A 21,822-nucleotide genomic window follows, 5' to 3' on the forward strand; every position below is an offset into this window, starting at 1 on the left:
GCTATACTGCAGAGCCTTTGCAAAGGGCTTATCTCAGCTAGGACGTGACCTTACAAGTGCAGCAAATCCTAGAAGGAAGCAAATGACCCATGCTACTCCAAACTGCTTTTTATCTTGAGGAGGGGAGCATATTTTTGGTAAGTGAGCTGAGACCTCCTTTGTGTTGGCAAAGAAAGATTTAAGTGAGGGCTGGTTTTGCCTTGTTTATGGACAGCAAGGAAGTGATGAGGGGGCCTATTTGGCTTGGACCTAAAAGGGACTCTCAGTGCTTCAGTGTTCTCTGCATAAGAACAAAGGGGCTTGGGTTCAGCCTGCAACGTGAGCCATTTTCACCACACAAATTTCCTTTTTTTTCCCCCTGCTGGTAGGAGGGGAGTCTTTGAGCCCTTTGGGTTTAGAAGATCTTCAAACAGACAATGGTGTGCAAACAGCCCTCAAGAACATAACTTCACTGGAGCAACCTCAAGGCTAAGCCCAAGGCTTTGAGAAAGGCTGATTTCCCTGTGTTCCTTACCCTGAACAAAGCCAGACCCACATTACTGACATCTCCTCTCTATGCATTAGGCCTTTGCAGGAAAAGTATGCAAATGCTACCCAGGCCCTCCTTTGAGCCTGTTCTAGGTAGCTTTTCTTGGGCTGACTCCTCCAGCAGACCCTCCACTGTCTGCCAGAGACCAGCTTCCAATTCTGCATCTTTGACACGTCTGACAGTCAGAACCCTGGCCTGCCGCCTCTTCTAAAAGGGGCTCACTTAGTCCTAATTAACTATTCCGTGCATTTCCTAAGTATGGTAATTGTACTAAAAGCCAACAAATGCAACACTCATTCTGCTTCCCAGTTAAATCTGTGGCCCCTCGGCAACCTCTTCCCTCTGACTACTTGAGCACATACCCTTCTCTTTTCTTGGCTCTTCTCTGGTAGCCTTCCACATGAATGGGTGGCATGAAGGTGGAAGTTGGAAGGCAGGCAGGCAGTTCAAAGGACAGACACACTGAGTGGTGGAAAGCCATAGAGAAGGCCAAAGGGGTTTTAAAGTGGCGCACAGTGGCTTCTGCTGGCAGAAACAGAGGCAGATACACACACAGACACACACACACACACAGACACACACACACACGAATGTATTTATGTAAAATAGCCAGGGAAGAAGCAATGTTTGCTTCCTGCAGATAAAAATCCTACAAATTCAGTTTTTCTCCATCTTGTTTTGATTTGCTACATTTTAAAATCTTTATTTATTTATTTTACATCCCTGCCACAGTTTCCCTTTCCTTCTCTCTTCCCAGTCCATCCACACCCACCCTCTCTATACCCACCCTCCAACTTCTCCTCTGTTTCTATTCAGGAAAGAGCAGGTCTCCCATGGGTATGAATCAAAAACATGGCACATCAAGTTGCAGTAAGTCTAGGCACCTCCCCTTGTATTAAGTCTGGGCAAGGCGACCCAGTATGAGGAGCAGGGTCCCAAAAACCAGCAGAAGAGTCAGAGACAGGCCCTACTCCAACTGTAAGAGTCCCACAAGTAGGTCAACTGTAATATGTGCAGAGAGCCTAGGTCGGTTTCATACAGGCTCGCTGGTTGTCTGTTCAGTCTCTGTGAGCTCCTATGAGCCCAGGTTAGGCTTCATCCAGCAACGGATGGAAACAGATGCAGATCCACAGGCAAAGATTAGGTGGAGCTTGGGGAATCCTGCAGAAGAGGCGGGAGAGAAGATTGGAGGAACTAGAGGGGTCAAGGGCATCACAAGAAAATCCACATAATCAAATTGATTTTCTTAATGTTTGACTCTTTGCAAAATTAAGTTTCAATTTCTACTACAAATAACTGATACAATCAGAAGACAATGGCTTCATCTCTCATCCGTAGCATACAGACAGGACAGAAATAGGTTCATGGATCTAAACGTTTGACCGCTCACTCACAGCTTCAGATGCTGGCAAGCAGGTGATTGTCCATTTAAGACTGCTTATGTTCTTACAGGCAGACCAACCCCACTACCATCAGGAGCCATTTAGGATGAGGTGGATGTTAAGAACATTATTTACCTGGAAGACTTTCCATCAGCCAAGAACTATTTAATTTTGTTCCCCAGAACAATCTAGAAAACAGGTCTTTCTTTCAACATTGCCATCTGTTCAGGCCAGTTAGTCTTGGCAGAGGAAAATACATTAAAATCTGAAAATGAAGATCTGTTGCCACCTGGATCCTGCTAGCTGAGGTAGTCTCTTTTGCTGACTCTAAATTCCCTGCCTTTTTCCAGAACATTCCTAAAAGAAGTTGAACTTTATGCCAGGGCTTTGCGTTGAGGCTTTGCTTTAGAATGGTGTTCTAAAGCACTATTCCTCTTCATGGGAGAGAGAGCAGAAGGAACATAAGAGTTGGGAGACAGGGAGAAAGACTCCGTCCGGAGTGTCATCTTTTGAGTAGGCTACAACCATGGCGATCACAAACCAACTGCAGCTGCTCTAGGCTTGCAGCAGACTGGTCCTGTTGACAGTCACAAACGGGGAATGGGAGCCATGCACCCCTGCTCTTCCCTGTTGGTAGAGTCTAGCTGATGGGGAATCATTGTCTTCAGTTGTGTACCCATTGGTGTGGTGAGTCTACCGGGCTCCAATAGTTCAAAACCCATGGTCACATGGATGGTCCTGGCTAAGCTGAGTGGGTCATGAAACAAAACAACAAGATGTGAATATGGGAAACATATTTTAATGGAAGAAACCGGTAGAACAGGACTGGAAGGAAGATAAGAAAGGGTAGGGCAAAAATAATCAGAATAATGCATTATATAAATACATAAATGATCAAAGAGCAAATTTAATTTACAAAAATAAAGAGAAAACACCATTCCTTTCCTTCATGACTTATGCAAATTCCAACCTCTCCTTCTGCTCAGAACCTCTCCCTTTGGCACTACTTGGGCAAAATCCTCTGGCAAAATTAGTTTATCCTTCATCTATTCCTCTGTATGGGAATAGATGCAAACTTCTGCTGAACCCATTGCATTTGTTAGCTAGAATTATGAATACCTTTTTTACTGCTGCCCATTACAACAGCAATGCTGTATTTAATTAATCTGCTGGGGTATGTTGTTTGGCTGAAGAAAATGACAGAAACATGCTCTTGCTTCTCAGAGATACACAGCTAAGAAAGGACACATTTTAGTAGCTTTCTAGTTTCCTACAGGTACTTTTCATCACAAAACAAACAGAAGTTTACTGTAGAGTTTTCAAACATTAGGATACTATACTATAAACAGAATTTAACAACAACAACAAAAAGAACAAAGAAAACCTCACTTACTTTTAGCACCACCAATCTTGATTGAAAAGATTTTCGGAAAACTACCTAGCTCGCAATGGATAATCAAAGTTTTCCATGCTTTTTTCAAACTCTAATTTTCTATCAAGAACTCTAATTTTATCAACAGCAACAGCTATTCTTGGCTACCTTCCATGAATGATGTTTTCTATGAATGGCAAACTTTTTTTTCCGCTTATGAGAAAATGCAGTCAAATGCCTACCCAAGTTTGAATTGTCATAGTTTGCAAGTTTGTTTCATCTAAAATCTAGATTCTGGAGATAAAAGCATCTAGATCAGCGTGTACCTCAAACAAGGACCTGTGACCTCCTTCCCGAGACAAGCATGACACCTAGGGACGTGGTAGACAGGATTTATGCACATGTTGAGCCAAGAGTACGGACTTGATAAAAATAAATAACTTTCATTTCTTTGTTAAGAACAGTACTGAGTGGAACTAGCCTTTAAGAAGCTGTAATTGGTGGCAGTGAAGAATGGAACTCCCAGCAACCATCCGTTGTTGCCACTGCCTTGATTCGCTGCATGGTAAGAAGGCAGCTCTGCTACCGGCTGAAGCCTCCGCTCACTGGTAAGAGCGCTAGCACAGGTGAAGGCAGCATTTCAGAATGTGTACGAAAGCCACGCTACTCTGTGGGGGCCTGGGTGGTAAACGCAGCACATGTGGACCAACATCTGTTTACACAGAGGACACTTCCTTTCCTGGGGCCCAAATCATCAAACCTGAAGGTGAGACTGCAGCAATGCTCACCTGGTTCATAGAGTTTGGAAGGATCAATATAAGGATGCCAAGCTCGATCAGAGGGGGGTAACAAAGAATTCAAAATATCAAAGTCCACAGAGGAAGTAAACACAGAGCTGACTTTGTAGCACTGAGCTGAAGAAAACGATAAGGAATGGGACCAGGCCTGAGCATCTCTCTCCTCCCCGTACAACAGCCACCTCTGAAGTCTGGGCCACCTGCCTAAAATGCAGGGACAGCCTGGGAACCCACTGTAGGCAACCAACCATTTAAAATGAGTTTTTATTTGCTTGTTTCTCTCTCTCTCTCTCTCTCTCTCTCTCTCTATATATATATATATATATATATATATATATATATATATATATATATATATATTGATTTATTTTGTGGTGGAAAAAGCCTTGGGAAAAAAACCAAAACAATATTCCCATAAAACTGATAGATCTGAGGCACACCTCCAGTCCCTAATTAAAAATTCATTTTTCTAATAAATCTGCCAATAAATTGAATTACTGTGATAAGTAATGTTCAATTTGGGTGAACCTTTTCTCATACAGAAATGTGGAAAACCATATATTTATATATTCCCTTTAAGGCCACTTTCTGGACTGTACAATAAAACTCTCAAATGGAGAAAGGAAAGGATTCTCACTGATGTTTCAATTTTCTGATTTGAAAGAACTAATGCAGTACAACTTGACAGCTATATGGGTAGATTAATGCTAAGCTTTTATGCGAGATACAGACGAGAATGAATTTTGCACTGGTGTTTTGGCGGGGAGGGTTTAAGAGTGTTATTCACTGCACACAGCAGTCTGGGGCCTCTTGATAAAACAGTCTTGGCTATTTAACAGTGGCCTCATAAAGTGTCTCAATACTTCGGAGGGAAAAAAAAAGCCAGGGCAAAAACATCTGAACACATGTGTCCTCTGCAGAATGTGGGCACTGAGGAAACACTGTCAGTGTTCAGTCAGGAAGATCTGCAGCTTGAGGCCTTCGCAATAAAACGACAAGATGCTGCTCTCCAAGCAAAAGACATCATAAAACTTCTTATCAAAAGAAAATACTTTCTAATGGAATTTATGTAGGTAAAGGCTCCACACTAAGACGTATTTAATTCATCGTAAAAGCTACTGGTTTTAATCCGGGGCCTAGAACAGGAGTACATGTCAGGAAATACCATTTTCTGCACCGCCACCACACTCTTTTATTTTAAACATGTAAATTAATTTACCTTATTTTTAGTTTTGTTTGTAAAGTGTTGAGTGTGAACTGACATCTAGGCTGTAGTAAAATTGGAAGCTTCCCCTTTAAGAAGAACAAGGATTAAAAATTTAACCGTGGACCAAAATATGATGCAATCATTGACTAGTGTACCTCACTATTTTAGCACAGGACAGATGTAAATATCTCAGAAGGCACTGGGTCTCCTGTACCAACGAAACTGCATGTAAATCGAGGACCCTGGTTTGATTCATGCAATTACTAAGCAGTAGGTAGAAACACACCAGCCCCTTCTGCTTCAGCATGCAGCTAAGCTAGTCCTGCACACACCAGCCCCTAGGCTTCAGTATGCAGCAAGCAGTCGGTAGAGATACACCAGCCCTTCTGCTTCAGTATGCAGCTAACTAGTCCTCCACACACCAGCCCCTTCTTCTTCAGCACGCAGCTAAGCTAGTCCTGCACACACCAGCCCCTTCTGCTTCAGTATGCAGCTAACTAGTCCTGCACACACCAGCCCCTTCTGCTTCAGTATGCAGCTAACTAGTCCTGCACACACCAGCCCCTTCTGCTTCAGTATGCAGCTAACTAGTCCTGCACACACCAGCCCCTTCTGCTTCAGTATGCAGCTAACTAGTCCTGCACACATCAGCCCCTATGTTTTGGTATGCAGCTAACTAGTCCTGCACACACCAGCCCCTATGCTTTGGTATGCAGCTAACTAGTCCTGCACACACCAGCCCCTTCTGCTTCAGTATGCAGCTAACTAGTCCTGCACACACCAGCCCCTTCTGCTTCAGTATGCAGCTAACTAGTCCTGCACACACCAGCCCCTTCTCCTTCAGTATACAGCTAACTAGTCCTGCACAACCAGCCCCTTCTCCTTCAGTATACAGCTAACTAGTCCTGCACACACCAGCCCCTCCTGCTTCGGTATACAGCTAAGTTAAAGTTGTCCATCTCTCTGTTTCTGTGGAGTCATCGCAATTGCACAGATAAAACATTTTAGAGTATGTCAGCTTTAATTAACATAACATGACCTGATCATTTTCCCAGTTAAGAATAAAGAAGTTTGCATTCTTGAAATCCGAAGCTCAACCTGCAGATTATGCTAAGTGGCTTCATTCTTAGTCCACGCTCCTCTGCTCATGTCAGAAGGACAGCATTTGTCCCCTCTAGTGATAAACAAATTATACATGAAATCAATTCCACTTCACAATCATTTTTCCTATTGGGTATTATCTTTCCTTCTTGCTCCCTCCAGTTAAGCCTGCATCCTGTAACTAGCTAATGAGCTGAGGGCTTTCTCTTCCAGGTGGCACCCCCTGCCTGGAAGTCATGACATTTCCCATTTCGAATGCTGCTGGCATTTTTCGACAGCTCCTGCTAACTAGCCTTTTTGACCTGCACTAAGAGGAACTCATCTGATCGAATCCTCTAACCTGCCAATCATTCCAGCAAATGATCTTCACAGTCACTCCCAAGGCAGGCATGGAAGGGGGGAAGAAAAGAAAAGCCAGGGAGAGAGCAAGTGAGTCGGCAAGGCTGCTGCCTCCTCTGCTACCTAATGAGAATACTTTAAGTCTCTGAGGCAGCCGGAACGCTGCAAAACTGGTGGGGAAATTAGGACACAACTGAATGCCTGGCTCTGTAATTACTGATTTCTTTCCATCCTGCGATCATTTTGAGAGCAACACCTCTGAGATGTGCCAGTTTCTAAAGAACACAATAACACCCCGCCCTACCCAGAGAAAATAGATTCATTTTCTCCTGCCACTGTCAATATGCAATTCTCCTAATCCCGCTCTGTCAAGGGCGTCCTTTGCGGAATTAATTATGCACTATAAGCTTGTTAAGTGCGCATCTGTAAACCAAGGATGATGAGAATGTTTGTCAGAGCCGAGACGAGCCCTCTTTTCTCCTCAGGCAGATCTGAATGTGGCTACTGCTATGGACGGTGAGATGGCACGTGAACACAAACCAAACAGGTAAAAAGGGACGCGGCGGTACGCGCTGCAAGGAGTAAATTCCCGAGACTCGCAGAATTTAGTACTTTGAACGTTTTTAGTCAATGAGGTGAAGTTTTCTGTTGCCTGTTTCTGTTTTTTTTTTCGCATTTAGATGTGACCGGCTTGCACGGAATCAGTGTATTCAATTACACTCACAGAATAACCCAATTACTTCACAAAGAAGGGTCCAGTGGGTGGCTTATTGTCAATGCATCGCAACTCTGTGCATCTCGCTATGGAGATACAACATAATTATGTGTTATCATTGTGCCAATGTATGTAATAAAATAAAATAAGTACTGTACATGATCTAGCTGCACATGGTAATCACATATCTTTCCCATTTATAGTAATTAAGCCAATAGCCTCATTTACAATAATCATGTAATTGAGGGCATTTTACTAATTGCATTGGAAATTATAATCCAGAGCAATTAAAAATCCAAGGGCACTACACAGAACACCAACTACTTTAAAACAATGGTGCTAATTCAAAGGTGCTAATTCAAAATTTCACCCCAGTGTGGGAGCTGACAGAATAGTATTTGGCCTATATGATGATATTAGTTATGGGATAAATTTCTGCCAAATCCTCTAACTTTATATTGTTTTAGTTTTTCTAGACTTTGTACCGTATTTCCAGAGGTGGAAAGGTAAGGCTCTAATCTATATGCTGTTACTTCAAAACTCTATGACTATTGTAAAATTAGTCTTTGATGTGTAGTGCTGAGTATGAGTGTATGTATGTGAGTGAATGTGTGTGTGTGTGTGTGTGTGTGTGTGTGTGTGTGTATTGGTAGAAACAGCAGCCATTCTAAGTTCCAAAAGAGACTCAGTAAATTATACATTTGCATAACCAAATTCATGTTCTTAAAAGCTTTATCCACAGTAGCATGTCAGAGTAATGCAAACATTTTGCTAATTATACCTGTAGTAATTTAGCTAAATGTTCAACTTTGCTTATTGGGAGACCTTTTAGGTGAGGTTTTTATTAAACCTGCTAGAACTTTAATCTGTTTAAGGCCCTCATTTCAGGCTTGAGCCCTAACCCTGATCCCACTGTCACTCAGACAATGCTTGCACAAAAGGACCATCTCGGAGGGAGTGATGAGGAGGACCTGTGGGACAAGAGGGGTGTCTGAGCTTCTTTCTGCCTTCCCCTCTCAACACTGTCCTTTATACCTCGTCCTCCATGTAGTACAATGTCAGCTCTGGCCATCACTCTCAACAGCGCCCTTTATACCTCGTCCTGCATGCAGTACAATGTCAGCTCTGGCCATCAGCCCCCTGCAGCTCAAACAGCCTTGTTTTATGCTCAGATACTTCTTAGAGTGCCAACAGACCACAAAGGCAGTCTGGTGAGGCTCGGCTGCTCTCTTGGTATTAATATTACAATACGGCGCAGTGAGGGCAAAGGCAATGCCTTCTGCACCCCCAAATCCACAAGAATCAACATTAGGTGAAAAGGAAAAATAGAATTCTTGAGCTGAGGACAACCAGTCAGGGGTGGGGCCATACACTGTAAAATACAGTCTGGTTATTAGTTACTCACACCTGTGCCTCCATCCATGCAAAAACTTTACTCAGATTATGCTGTTGGCAAAAAGCTTTGGGCTTTGCAGTGTTATTTTCTCTGCCCAAATTATAGTTTGAAGAGCTTCTAATCTGGAAATGCTAAATCACACACACACACACACACACACACAAAGAGGACAGAGAGAGAGAGAGAGAGAGAGAGAGAGAGAGAGAGAGAGAGAGAGAGGAGAAAGAGAGAGAGAGAGAGAGAGAACTTGTTTTAGGATCCATGGGCTAAGAAGCCAGTCTGTGGAGTATGAAACCAGTGTCTTTTCTTTCAGCCACTTCAAAACCAAAATCTCAAGCAAATTCTCAAAACAAAAAACCAGAAAATAATAAGTAAAACAGAAACCAACCAAATAAACAGAAAACACACCTAATCAGAGAATGAAATAAAAAAGACAAGATCAAAAAGCTTTCATTATTTTAATATTAAAACTATAACTCTAAATTGCTTTTTTAAATGCTAAGTACACTGTATTACTTAAACATAAAAGGTCATCAGGTGAATAACGCACAGTTTAAAAAAAATTAAATGTTTACTCATGTTTACATATGGCAGAAATGGGGGAGAAAAAGAGAGAATGGTATTTAGGAAAGTCAGGGAATGATACTGCTTTTATAACGTTTCTATAAGTCTATTATTTCAATACAAAACCAAGTGATTCATAAATACTCTCCTGAAACACTGTAGAACTCTTCCATTCTGCTTTTAGATAGTCGATCCCTCATCTGCTTGTGGAGTTGGGGTGGTAATGGTGCTGAGTGCGGATTAGAGGTGCCCCAAGAAAAGGAGGGAGGGAGGAGGGAACAGAAGAGGCAAACTTCCTCAGCATGGAAGAGAGCTAAACGTGCAGGGGTATCCAACCTTTCGACATTGCCACAAATGGCTGTGGTCTACAGCACAGTCCTAGCCATGCTGGAATTCATGTGATCACCCCATTACAGTAAAGGGTGTCGAGACGGGCGGTAGGAAACTGAGTAAGTCTGCAGCATCTTCTCAGGCCATTGCACGTAGCATGCAGCGTGTACCAGGCACCATGCATCAGGCACCACGCAACTTTACAGAGCAGATGGAAAGTTCTGTCTCAGTTTTCTAGACCAGTTGGAGCAATGATAAAGACTGGGAGGATGCTTGGGTTCCTTCCTCTGCTCCTACTATTTGAACAAATGTTGTCAACTACCCAAGACAAAAGAAACGATGAAACTACAGCTGCTTGAGAAGAAACATTTGCTGGACCGTGCAGAGTCCTGGCAACAACAAGAGAGACTGTGATCTTCCTTCTCCTGAAAGACCCAGATTTGCCCTTTGAATAAAGATGGTGATACATCCTAATAGCCATTCTCTCCATCTGCAACTGCTGTTGAGAAAATGCAACAGGACTTAGCAATAACAACAACAACAACAACAACAACAACAAACTTTAGCCAACAACCCCAAATATCTGCCAATGAGGATCTGAAATACCGCATGGATGTCACTGAGTATTCAAGTTGAGCCTTCCTCTCATGAGTCTAATTTTAACCTTGTCCCACACAACCAGATCAAAGCTCATTGTAGGCACATGGCTTGCTTCACAGAAGCTTTTGGGACAGACAAAACCAGAGTTGCATTCTGAAGGGTCCTTATTTATGAACTATGTGGCCACCCTACTTATAGCTGGGTGAACTGAACCAGGCTCAGTCCTGACCTTGAAGTGGCCTGGGATCAGGCCGTAGCTCATAAAGGGGTGGTTGACCCAGTAGTCTCACTCTCTTCTTCTTAATGATGGTTATGAAATATAAAAACTGGAGCTGCTTTCTAGGAGGGTTTTAGAATCCAAGGCAATAAGAGCCCAGCAGTCAACTCCTCCAGAAGTCGGACAAAGGGGAGAGAGACAAAGACGGATCCAAGAGTAAGCAAAAGCAGGCAGCAGAAGCCACAAAGGAAAGGGAAGACGAGGGCAGTACGAGCTGACAGGGACCAAAAGTGTGAAACACTACAATGTCACAGCATGGAGGAGAGCCATTGGTGGCTGCATATCCTGGAGCAGTTTCCAGAGTCAATATGGCAGACAGATTACGGCTACTGCTGACTTCTATCTGGTCTTTGTGAAGCTTGTCTGTGCCCCTTCTCTTGCCCACAGCTGCCTGAGGGAGTCACTGGGGCACTTCACTGGGGCCTCCCTTCGTGTCTGTTCCCAAGAACACCAAGCGCTGTGTCTCTCCGGTCGCTCTCAGTCTCCTGGCTCTGACTCTATTCCTCTGGCTTTGGCATGGTTCTCTTTCCCCTCTTCAACACAGAGTACTCTTCTGAAGTGATCTGAATCTAGCACTAAAACACACTCTACTGCAATAAATCCGGCTCATTTTTCCTGATTTCTCCTTTAAAAGATGGATAAGAGAAGTGTTCTCCATCAGTATTGCCCAGAAGGGCACAATGAGATGCGGTAGAGTGACCATAGCCTTCAACTATCTGGCACTCAAAATTCTACCAAGGAAGAGATAATGAAGGAGAACTGAACTTAATTAAAAATAATTGTAAATAGGCACACAGTTACTGTATTATATTACATGACACCATTCTTTCTTATGGAAAAGGAAGAAAGGGGAAAGGGACAGATTAATAGAAAGACAAGTTATTTTCGTTCATGTGATAAAATGCTATTTTCCTAGTTTATCTTTACCCTGTCCTGACTCAAGTAAGTTGTTTATTTTACCTTATAAATCTACAACCCCTGAAGACTTCACTATTTGTGGTCCTCTCAAGTTCTTAAATTAAATCAAATAATTTCATGCATGAGTATTGTACTTATGTCATTTCATCTCTCCAGCCCATCCAGCACCCTGCTCTACCAATTTTTGACCTCTTTAGTTAGTATAGTCACACACACACAATCCCAATAAATATATAAATCCAGTATACCTAGTCCACTTTGCTCCTATATATACGTTGTCTATGGGTAACCATTACCAGGTGTTAGGTAACCAATTAGGGAGTTCAACCCAGCGAAGATTGATTTTCTCTCTTTCAGTTATCAATTAATGACCCTTGGAGTTTCTTAAAATATAGATTCATGGTCCTAGAAAGTAAGTTGCAAGCATTTGGTATCCCGGAATATGAGATGTCTATTTTCAGAGAGTGTGGCACCAGCACACTGGGTCATGAAGCAAATATGGCAAACAAACAAAATACCAAATAAACCACCCCGATCATATTCAATGAAAGTTTCTTGAGCAATTAACTCTAATCTCTTTACTTAACAGACCACTTTTAGGAAATAACTATTAACTGACTGTGGTAGGCAAAGAGAGAGTAACCATTGTTTCATTACCACGTAATTCTTAAATCAGGCGGACGAAGAATGATAACATGCTGAAACAGAAGGAGGCTGCCAATGCCGGCAGAGTGAACCTCTTGCGATTGGACCAAACAGTATTACTCTGTGCACTAGATAGGTTCTTTGTGAGTTTACATTGAGATTGATGGAGTCTGAAGACCAACTGATTTGCTGGAAAAGGGATGTCTTATCCCTACACTTCATAAAAGAAAAATGTTTATGTACATTTGAGACTCCCTTAGATTTCAGTCAACTCTTCGTAGTGACCAAACAAGTGGGAACAAGCTCTGAAACAGCTGGGGTGTCTCTAGAGAATCACAAAATGTAGGGACTCTGCTTTAATCCCCAGTGGCGGTGACCCCTACTCTTAACCCAGACACTTGCAGCTTTCTTTTCAGGGCTCTTCCCCTCTTTCTCCTTCCCAGTCACTGTGGGTGTTATAAAAAAAAAAAGTTGATATACTGTTGTAAAATTTAATATGCCACAGACTGCTATAAACATGTGACAAATAAATAAAAAATCAGAAAATCAAAGACTAGAGGATTTTATCTTTTTTCTTCCTGAGAACCACTTATTGACATGACTTTTCGCTTCATAATATCTCTAGTTTGGAATTCATCTACTGGTCAGAAAGAAGTGCACCATATGCTGCAGGCGACCAACAGGCTGCATTGTCTGACCTCTAACATCAAAACATTTGGTAGTCATACTTGCAAAAATAAGACACTAAGATGATTTCTTTTTCTATTGACAGAATCCAGTTTTCCAAAAAACTTCTGAAAAGAATTGAGATCTTGCTTTAGTGGCCTACTGTATTAGATGTCATAGCTGGAGCAGCAGTAGTACTGAAACCTTCAAGGTTGATGTAACAGGGCCAACACTCATAGGGAAAGTCCATGTACTGTTATCAAACACTTGTAGAGAGAATCAGACACTGTGGATCCAACTCGATCTGGCATGAGGAAGCACTACAAGCTTTGTAAGGTCTGTGGCTGCAGTCCCAAGCACCTTTGTAAACATCTTTTCAACCAGCCCATTTTGAATCTTTCCAGGCAATGCTCTGCTCAGCCAGCTCTCTTTGATTTCTACAAGGACGAGTTGATCTCGAACACGCCATTGCAGCCTTGACTGCATCGGTCAGGGGCATTCAGAAGAGCCAAGAAGAAAGGACACGTATGGTCCTGGGGCGGAAAGACAGACTTGACTGTGTGCGTGTGTGCATGAGTCAATCAAACGGGACCCACTTTTTGTTCTCTTTCTACCTAATCAGCTAAGGAGTCTGCAATGTGGGAGCTAAACACTTTAAAAATGTGCATGCCGCATACAACTCTCATGAATCAAACCACTCTTGGAAGCATGAGGCTACCCGTGGAGCTGCAGGCTTAAGAGCAGGCTGGCCAGCCTTTACAAGCCATATTTTAAGTAGGAATCTTTTTTTCCCCTTCCAAATCAACATAAATCTCTACTGCATCCCTAGGCCAGCAAAATTAAACCCCATGCTGAGAGCATGAAAAGCTAAGTTCTAAAATCGCCGAAGACACTTGGCAGGTCTTTCACAGGGCTGGGTATATATTTGAGTTTACAGTCCTTGCCATCTGTCCACTTAGCTTCTTACCAGTTTCAAATAGAAGAAAATCAGGCCATTCCCCAAAACACATTTAAAAAAAAAAAAAGACAAACATGGAATACTTATAATCTTAATACTAGGGAGGCAGAGACAGAAGAATCCCTCAGGCTTGCTGGACAGCTAGTCTACCTGAATCAAAGAGTTCCGGGTTCAAGGAAAGACTCTGTCTTAAAAAGTAATGTGGACCTGTGGACAAGAGATTGAGGGAAGAACTTGGCATCAACCTCTGGCCTACATCCCCATTCCACCCCCTACATACACACATAAACACACACACATGTGTGTGTGTGCACAGTTTTTATTGTACACATCATTCAGCTCACTTGGCATTTATGAAACATAGAAGTGATGATCATGCTTAACAGGGACCAACATTAAGAAGGCTTCCTCACAAGGAAAGCTCATTCTCCATTTGCCGAAGACTGAGGTGTGGCCAGTGGAAGAGGCAGAGGAAGATAGATCTCTGAGTCTGAGGCCAGCCTGATCTACAGGGGGAGTTCCAGGACAGCCAGGGCTACACAGCAGCCCTTACTTGAAATGACAAACAAACGAACAAACAGAGGGAGATGTTACAAAGCCCAGACATTGCTCTCTGGTAACCAAGAAAGACACAACCTTCCAGACATTGCTCTCTGGTAACCCAGAAAGACACAACCTTCCAGACATAGCTCTCTGGTAACCCAGAAAGACACAACCTTCCAGACATTGCTCTCTGGTAACCCAGAAAGACACAACCTTCCAGACATAGCTCTCTGGTAACCCAGAAAGACACAACCTTCCAGACATTGCTCTCTGGTAACCAAGAAAGACACAACCTTCCAGACATTGGTCTCTGGTAACCCAGAAAGACACAACCTTCCAGACACTGCTGTCTTCCGCTGGCCACTGGGCATGTGTGATGACTTGGTAGTCTGACATGCCTGGACACCACCAAGTTAGTTTACAGTTCCTACCTGAAAACAGTAGAGGTCAAAGAACTAAACTGTGAAACCCAAAGCTTTACTATGATAGGTCTGTGGCAGGGGCCAGACAGGAATCAGAAACCAATGAGGGCCCAGTGGCCAGCTTATTTTAAAACAAGGACAGGTTATTCTCCTTATCACACATAAAATTTTATGATGGGATAGAAGGAGTATTGTCAGAGTTGCCGACACTTCATGGAATGCAAGAAATCGAGACTTCTATATGAAATAGCCTCATTTTAAAATGACAGTAAATAATTAAAAAACTAATTTTATTGGTCAGACAAAACAGCTTCATGCTTTAGGTGCAGCTCAAAGTGGAACTTCCCTAACATCAGTGATGAATTCAAGATCAGTTAAAGTAGACGCTCGTGACTCAACGGTTTGCATGTGACCACATCACTAATGCACATGACGCGGCAGAACTTGGCTCACAGCCTAGGTGGTGCCTGAAAACACTGACGCTCCTGATTGGTCTTTGCCTCAGCCAAGTGTTTGATGAATGCCAGAATAGCCCATGGAATTCCTAAGACAGTTTCTGGGGGAAATGAGGCTGAAAGACTTCAGTGAATAGGTCTATTCCATGTCTATTATGAATATTACTTTCCAGTAAAGCAGCGTCTCTTACCTGTGCTCTCCTGAGAATGCCAGGCTTGTCAGTGCTTGCTGTTTGATAGACTTTTGCCATAACTATTGTTTTTCCCAAAGGCCCTCATACTGTCTCCAGCTTCCGGTTGCAATCTCACATTTGGGACGGTAAAAATAGAAGACACTGAGGAGAGAAAAAAAAGGTTCCATTTTCATAGCTATACACACACTGACACCATTTTGTCTAAAAGGAAATGGAGATTGCAATGCAGTCTGGATTCCCAGCATGGGGTACACTGTGGTATGTGTTGGCGTTTGAAAGGCCAGTGGTCAAAAGCACACACACAACTATAAACATTTCCACACATACACATGTACACACATATACACTTGCACAACACGGAGCCACAGACCATGATTCTATGATCTTAGAACAATAAACCTGGATTTGGAGACAAGCATTTGCCATTCTTTCAGCCACTCGTGACAGAAGTGGGCTTTTACTCTAACATTTCCTGGGAATTGCAGATTCCTACAGCAAAGAAATCAGAGAAGGAAATGCTGGCTTGCCTTGGGACTTTCTGACTGGGAGGGGGACAAAATAAACAACTAAATACATCTAATAAATAATGGTAAGTGTTATGAAGAAGGAAAGTAGAGAAGAAAAAAACAGATGTTGGAGAGACAGATGGTCAGAGCCATCCCTGATAGAGAAGGGATGTTTGAGCAGCCATGTGAAGGCAAGAAGGCAGGCAAACCTGGAAGGAAAGCGAGCACAAAAATATGGAAAGACGAGAAGTCAGAGCTGACTTCAGGGAGGCAAGGGAAGTGGTCTGAGCAGCGAGGCTGCTCTTGTGAACATACAGGAGGGGAGCGGCAAGGTGAGCTGGGGATTGGTGTGGCTCTGTGGAGGCACAGGACAGGAGCCGAGGAAACAACAATCGCCTCCATCACCCAGAAAGATGGTGTTGCCATTTGTTCTCAATAGCAGGAATTCAGCAGGAGCAAGATGGGGTGAAAAGCTTATGAATCTGAGTCTAGTAACCCTAACTTTTCAGTATCTACTATGAGAGTCAGGAGAGCGAGGACTAGGAATGGGACTTCAGGGGCCGCCAGTGTTTGGATGATACCTAAATCTCGAGACTGGGTGGAATCACCAAGCTCTAGGGAGTGAGCCAGACAGGAAGGTCTAAGGAAGACACACTGGAACACTAACCGTGTGCCTCAGCCTGCCGACGTGGCCTGGGAGAAGAGCTTGCAGAGGATAGATCTAGGAGACGAAAAGGAAACCGTGAAAGAATCCTGTTCAGGAAACCAAGTGTCAGCAGAAAGAGGTGGCAGATACTGTGTGAAATTCCAGTGACAGATCAACGTGAAAGAGGGGTTGAAATGGTGCTGCAAGAGCTATTGCTGCCTGGGGGGAAACAGTCAAGACACAACGGAAAAGGAAACAGCAAAGCCGTTTAAAGTAAGTGCACTAGTGGGCCAGCACAGTGATGCAGGAGCTTAATCCCAGCACTGGAAGGCAGATGCAGGCAAGGAGCTCTGTGAGTGCAAGGTCAGTCTAGTCGATATAGTGAAACCCTGTCTCAAATAAAGTTATTAATAAACGAAAGAAGAAGATAGGTGTGCTCGCTACACTCATAAAAAGATGACATCACGGTGTTAAGGTATTATAGAGGACCACGCGGGTAAAGCTGCAAATATTACATCTGGGAGGGTCCCTCAAGACTACCATGCCTTCCTCAACTCACTCTCTGAATGAGAAGTGGAAAGCACAGAGGGACGAAGGCCCATGTCCACAGTTGCCTGACCAAGACCCGTGGAGCTGAGCTTCCAGTCTGAGTTCCTGCTCAGTGATCTCCACACCGGACCAATTTGCCGGCCTTCTTTTAGGAGATTTGAGCTTTATGAATTAGCAAATGAATGTAATAAAATCAAGGACTCTGTGCTGTGAAGTATATTTTGTTCATTTACTCTGACAAGCATAGTTCAGCTTCAATTATTTATGTAACTTTACAGTATACACAGGAGAATGAGCCGTGGTGTGTTTGGGGAAAGTAATGAATTTCCTCTAAATGAGCCCTCTACTTATTGCCTGCAATTAAATCTTTGTGAAGAAGTAGAGCAAGGCTGTTGGGGTTTGGGGACAGGAAGAGAATGCCCTTGGTCAGCGTTAACTGTCAGACAGATCCCTAGGCGATTGTTCAATTTCTTCCCCTTGATGTATTTATTTTATTTCCTACTTTGGTGACACTAATTCTTCACTTCTAAATTTTATTACATAGCTACAATAAATGTTCTGATGGGCTTCAGTGACCATTTGGAGAAGTCGGCTGAGTTCTCCCACACCGCCATCAGGGCTTGGCCATCCACAACACACTTGCACTTCCACATTTGCTACCCCTGTTCCCTATCAGCCATATTATCTGGTCCCAAACAGCTCGACCGACTCCATTGATTCTCACAGCTATGTGGGCCATACACCCACGGGGTCTGGTTAACCAAAGCATGCCAAGGCTGGAGACCAGTATTCTCCTTTTAACTTGGTTTCAGGTTCTGCCTTAAGATGTTTTGGTGTTGTTGTCTGGTGGACATTCTTCTATAAAGTGCTATGAGCCATCAGAGACTAAGAGCTTTGTGGAATGAATTGGGCCCCCTTTCAAATTGATGTTAGGGGCCCCAGCCCCAGTGTGTTGGTATCTGGGAATGGGACCTTTGGGAGGTAATGAAGCTTAGAAGTTTAGATGACCTTAGGAAGGGAGTGGTCCTCACAATGGGATTAGTAGCTTTATAGGAGGAAGAGCAGAGACATGTTCATCTCCCTATGAGGACCAAGCAGGGTGGGCCTCTGTCAGCGTGAGGACAGGAACAGAATCAAGCAGCACCTCTATCTTCATCTTCTGTCTATCCCTGGAACTGTGAGGATAAATATCTACTATCTCAGCCTCCCCCGCTCTACTATTTCCAAGCTGACCAAGACAGCGGAGTTCCACAGACTGGGGATCAGCACCACCACCTGTGGACTCCTCCTTCTGTTGGTTCTGCAGTATTTCCTGGAAGGTCCATCCTCCCCCAAATGCTCTTGAAATGGAAGACATGAGGGTTCTGTGGCTGTCACCAACTCTGCCATTTGTAGGACAGTGAACTTTACAAAAATCGACACAAATCTTAAGTTTGATTTGAAGACTGAGAATTTCTGAGTACAGTCAGTCAAATACTAACTCACACAAGAGTCAAGCAGCCTAATTCCTGAAGTCACATAAGTCTGGGGATTCTTTGTTTTGCAAACATGTTTACAAGGGCAGCCACGTTGTTCTAAATGGAAATGACTATAGTATTTAATACTGGGATTGTCCTTTCTTGCGAATGGATTTATCCTTCATAATGATTATCTTCTAGACGCAGAAATAGCATTTCTGTAACTCAAAATTGTTACTGGAGGCATTTAGTAGAATCTTGCTTTAAAAATATAATGATTTTTCACTTTATTCTCCCCCCTTCAAAAGGTTTCACTGCTCGTGATGTTTAACGTTATGCAGAGACGTGTTTCTGCCAATGAATATCGCCTTATGGTTATGCTTCTGCAAATGGCCTGCTGTGAGCTGATAAAGGGATTAATGCAGCCAAAATTCTTAATCTGTGAAATTACAAATTAAATTCTCATATTAAAAATACCACCCTGAGGTATTTTTTGTGGCTTTAATTCCCCTCTGGTGTTCTGCATACATTGCACTTGTTAATGACGGGGGCAAGGCTGTCTCGGTTGGCAGTCTGCTGCTCAGTGATAATGTGTAGGCATTTACTCCCTTACAGAAACTGCATTTAACCACCGGCTGATAAACTAAGTGGCAAGGGGGTAATAAGTCCATATTAACAGGAAAGTACTACTACAGAATTCAGAATTCGCAGACCCTCAAAATTTGACTTAAACCCAGTCATCAGGCTGACTGGGATTGAGATGTCGCTAAGGAGGGGTGAGATCAAGGTGGAAGCTATACCGCACGGGGAAAACAATCCTCAGTTCTGAAGTTCAGGAAGCCATACACTAGTGATCCCATTTGCACCTTTTGTGTTTGCCAGTTCAAAGATATGCGTGATCAATTCATTATTTTGTTTCATTTTTTTCATAGGTTTTAATCTTGAATTTTCTTTAAAAGGTTGGGATCAGTGCTATAATAGATGGTAGATCTTTGGAAAGGAAGTAGTATGGATGATAAAGGAAATATAGGTTGGGAATAACTGAGATGTTAAAGAAGATTTGTAAGCATAAGGAGAGAATTAGGTCAATACATCTACAATTACCTTAGGGCTAAAAGAAATTGGATAGAAATAAGTGTGAGATATCTATCTATCTTTATCTATCTGTCTATCTACCTATCTATCGATCGATCGATCTATCATCTATATCTATCCATCATTCTATCTATTTATATATCTATCCTATCTATCTATCTATCTATCTATCTATCTATCTATCTATCTTTTATCTCTATCATATCTATCTATCTATCATTTATCTCTATCATCTCTATGTATCATCTATCTATCATCTATCTATCATCTATCTATCTATCTATCTATCTATCTATCCATTTATCATCTATCTATCTATCTATCTATCTATCTATCATCTATCTATCATCTATCTATCTATCTATCTATCTATCTATCTATCTATCTATCTATCCATCTATCATCTATCTATCTAATTTAGCTTGAGAAGGCTCAAGGGAGTTGTTACATAGGATTTAGTGCCAAAATAGAGAGTGATTATGACTGTTGCTATGGAGAATCCAATCCAATACTGCAGGGGTAGTCAAAAATCTTAGAGACAAAGGCAGTAACTTCACATCTACTTTTTTTTGTTTGTTTTTTTTTGTTTTGTTTTGTTTTGTTTGTTTGTTTGTTTTTTCGAGACAGGGTTTCTCTGTGGTTTTGGAGCCTGTCCTGGAACTAGCTCTTGTAGACCAGGCTGGTCTCGAACTCACAGAGATCCGCCTGCCTCTGCCTCCCGAGTGCTGGGATTAAAGGCGTGCGCCACCACGGCCCGGCTTCACATCTACTTTTAAGTGACGTATGTACAGGAATTAATAAATGCATTACAAATATTTATGCATCTATGTAGTATGCTATTTTAAGGCAATCAGGAAAATATGTTAAGAAATATCTCTAATGGGTCTTTTGGAAAGAACATATCATCACTGAATAAAAATATTCCTACTGCTGCCATAGTGTATTTTAAAATTTCACAAGAATTCTGTTTCACACTTGGGAAGAAAGCTGAGATCCGCCCAGCCATAAATCCTTCCCCAAATACTTTCAATGTAATTGGAAAAGTCTGTGCAAATATGAGCACTTCTGTAAAAACAAAACAAAAACCCACCCAGGAATGTGTTTTGTTTTAAAAAGATCTAGAGAAGAGCTGTCTGTACAAATACCAAGAGCATGTGCAGTTAAAATGAATTACATGTCTTCAGTTCTTACATGCCAGCTCAGTACATCAGCCAATTGCCAGCTCTGCTCTTCGGCTCCCTGCCTAACAGTGCTCTTTAAGGTTATTGTTACAACCAAGATGGTCTCTGAAAATCAAACAGAAATGAATCATTTTTCCTCTGTGTACTGCAGCCAGTTAAAATAGCACTGTGTGCAGAAAGCACTAAATATGTAAATCATATTTTCCTTTGCCTTTATGACTGCTCAGATCATTTTTTGGACACACACATAATCAAATACAAAGACATGCAGCTGCAGACTGCAGAGTAGAGATAGCAAAAAATGAATCCATTTTCTTTTTGTGTCTGGTAAGCTAGCAATTGAATGGCAGGACTCCAATAAATATATATACACATGATCCCCCTTCTGGCTTGAGCAATGACATCTCTCTCTCTCTCTCTCTCTCTCTCTCTCTCTCTCTCTCTCTCTCTCTAACACACACTCTCTCTCTCTCTCTTTCTCACATAACGCATACACACACACACTCATAACACATACATGCACATACACTCTCATAACGCATACACATATATACATAACCTTAGGCTTATGCACACATGAATGAGGCCATCTGTCTATATGCAAGCTACATACTGAGGACAAAGTGCTCTGATTGGATGCTGCAGATGAGCCCTACTCACTATCAGTCAGCTCCCATAGCCGCGGGGGCAGATCGCTGAAATACTCGTGGCTCAAGGCAGCCTGTGCAGATAGCCTGTTCTTTGGAGAACACTGTAGAAGCTTGGAAGCCAAATCTTCAGCATGATTTACATAGCTGAGCCTAGAAACACAAGCAAAAACACAGAAATCAGACCAAAGAAGAAATCCACTAAACAGGACTTCAGGTTTATGGCATGTTTCATATACTTCAGTTGATTCCTGACCAGAAAAACAACTTAAATTACCTGCTGAAATAAACAAACCAAACTCAGATGCATCCTTCCAATATCTGTTACTCC

At 42.5% G+C, this 21,822-nt stretch overlaps 1 protein-coding gene across 5 annotated transcripts in view; it reads right to left on the reverse strand.

Annotated features, from left to right (window-relative positions):
* The window catches only part of Cdk14 (cyclin dependent kinase 14), a 617,691-nt gene that overhangs the window by 57,587 nt on the left and 538,282 nt on the right, over positions 1 to 21,822 (reverse strand). For all 5 annotated transcript variants that reach the window (XM_057758883.1, XM_057758884.1, XM_057758887.1 and 2 more), the window contains 2 exons: positions 21,505 to 21,644; positions 15,408 to 15,551 (listed from right to left, as the gene is read on the reverse strand). In XM_057758883.1, coding sequence (XP_057614866.1) covers positions 15,436 to 15,551; positions 21,505 to 21,644 — 256 coding nt within the window. In that variant the 3' untranslated portion in view covers positions 15,408 to 15,435. The remainder of the gene's footprint in view (positions 1 to 15,407; positions 15,552 to 21,504; positions 21,645 to 21,822) is intronic.

Source organism: Chionomys nivalis, chromosome 26 (assembly GCF_950005125.1).
Source record: "Chionomys nivalis chromosome 26, mChiNiv1.1, whole genome shotgun sequence".
Taxonomy (NCBI): domain Eukaryota; kingdom Metazoa; phylum Chordata; class Mammalia; order Rodentia; family Cricetidae; genus Chionomys; species Chionomys nivalis.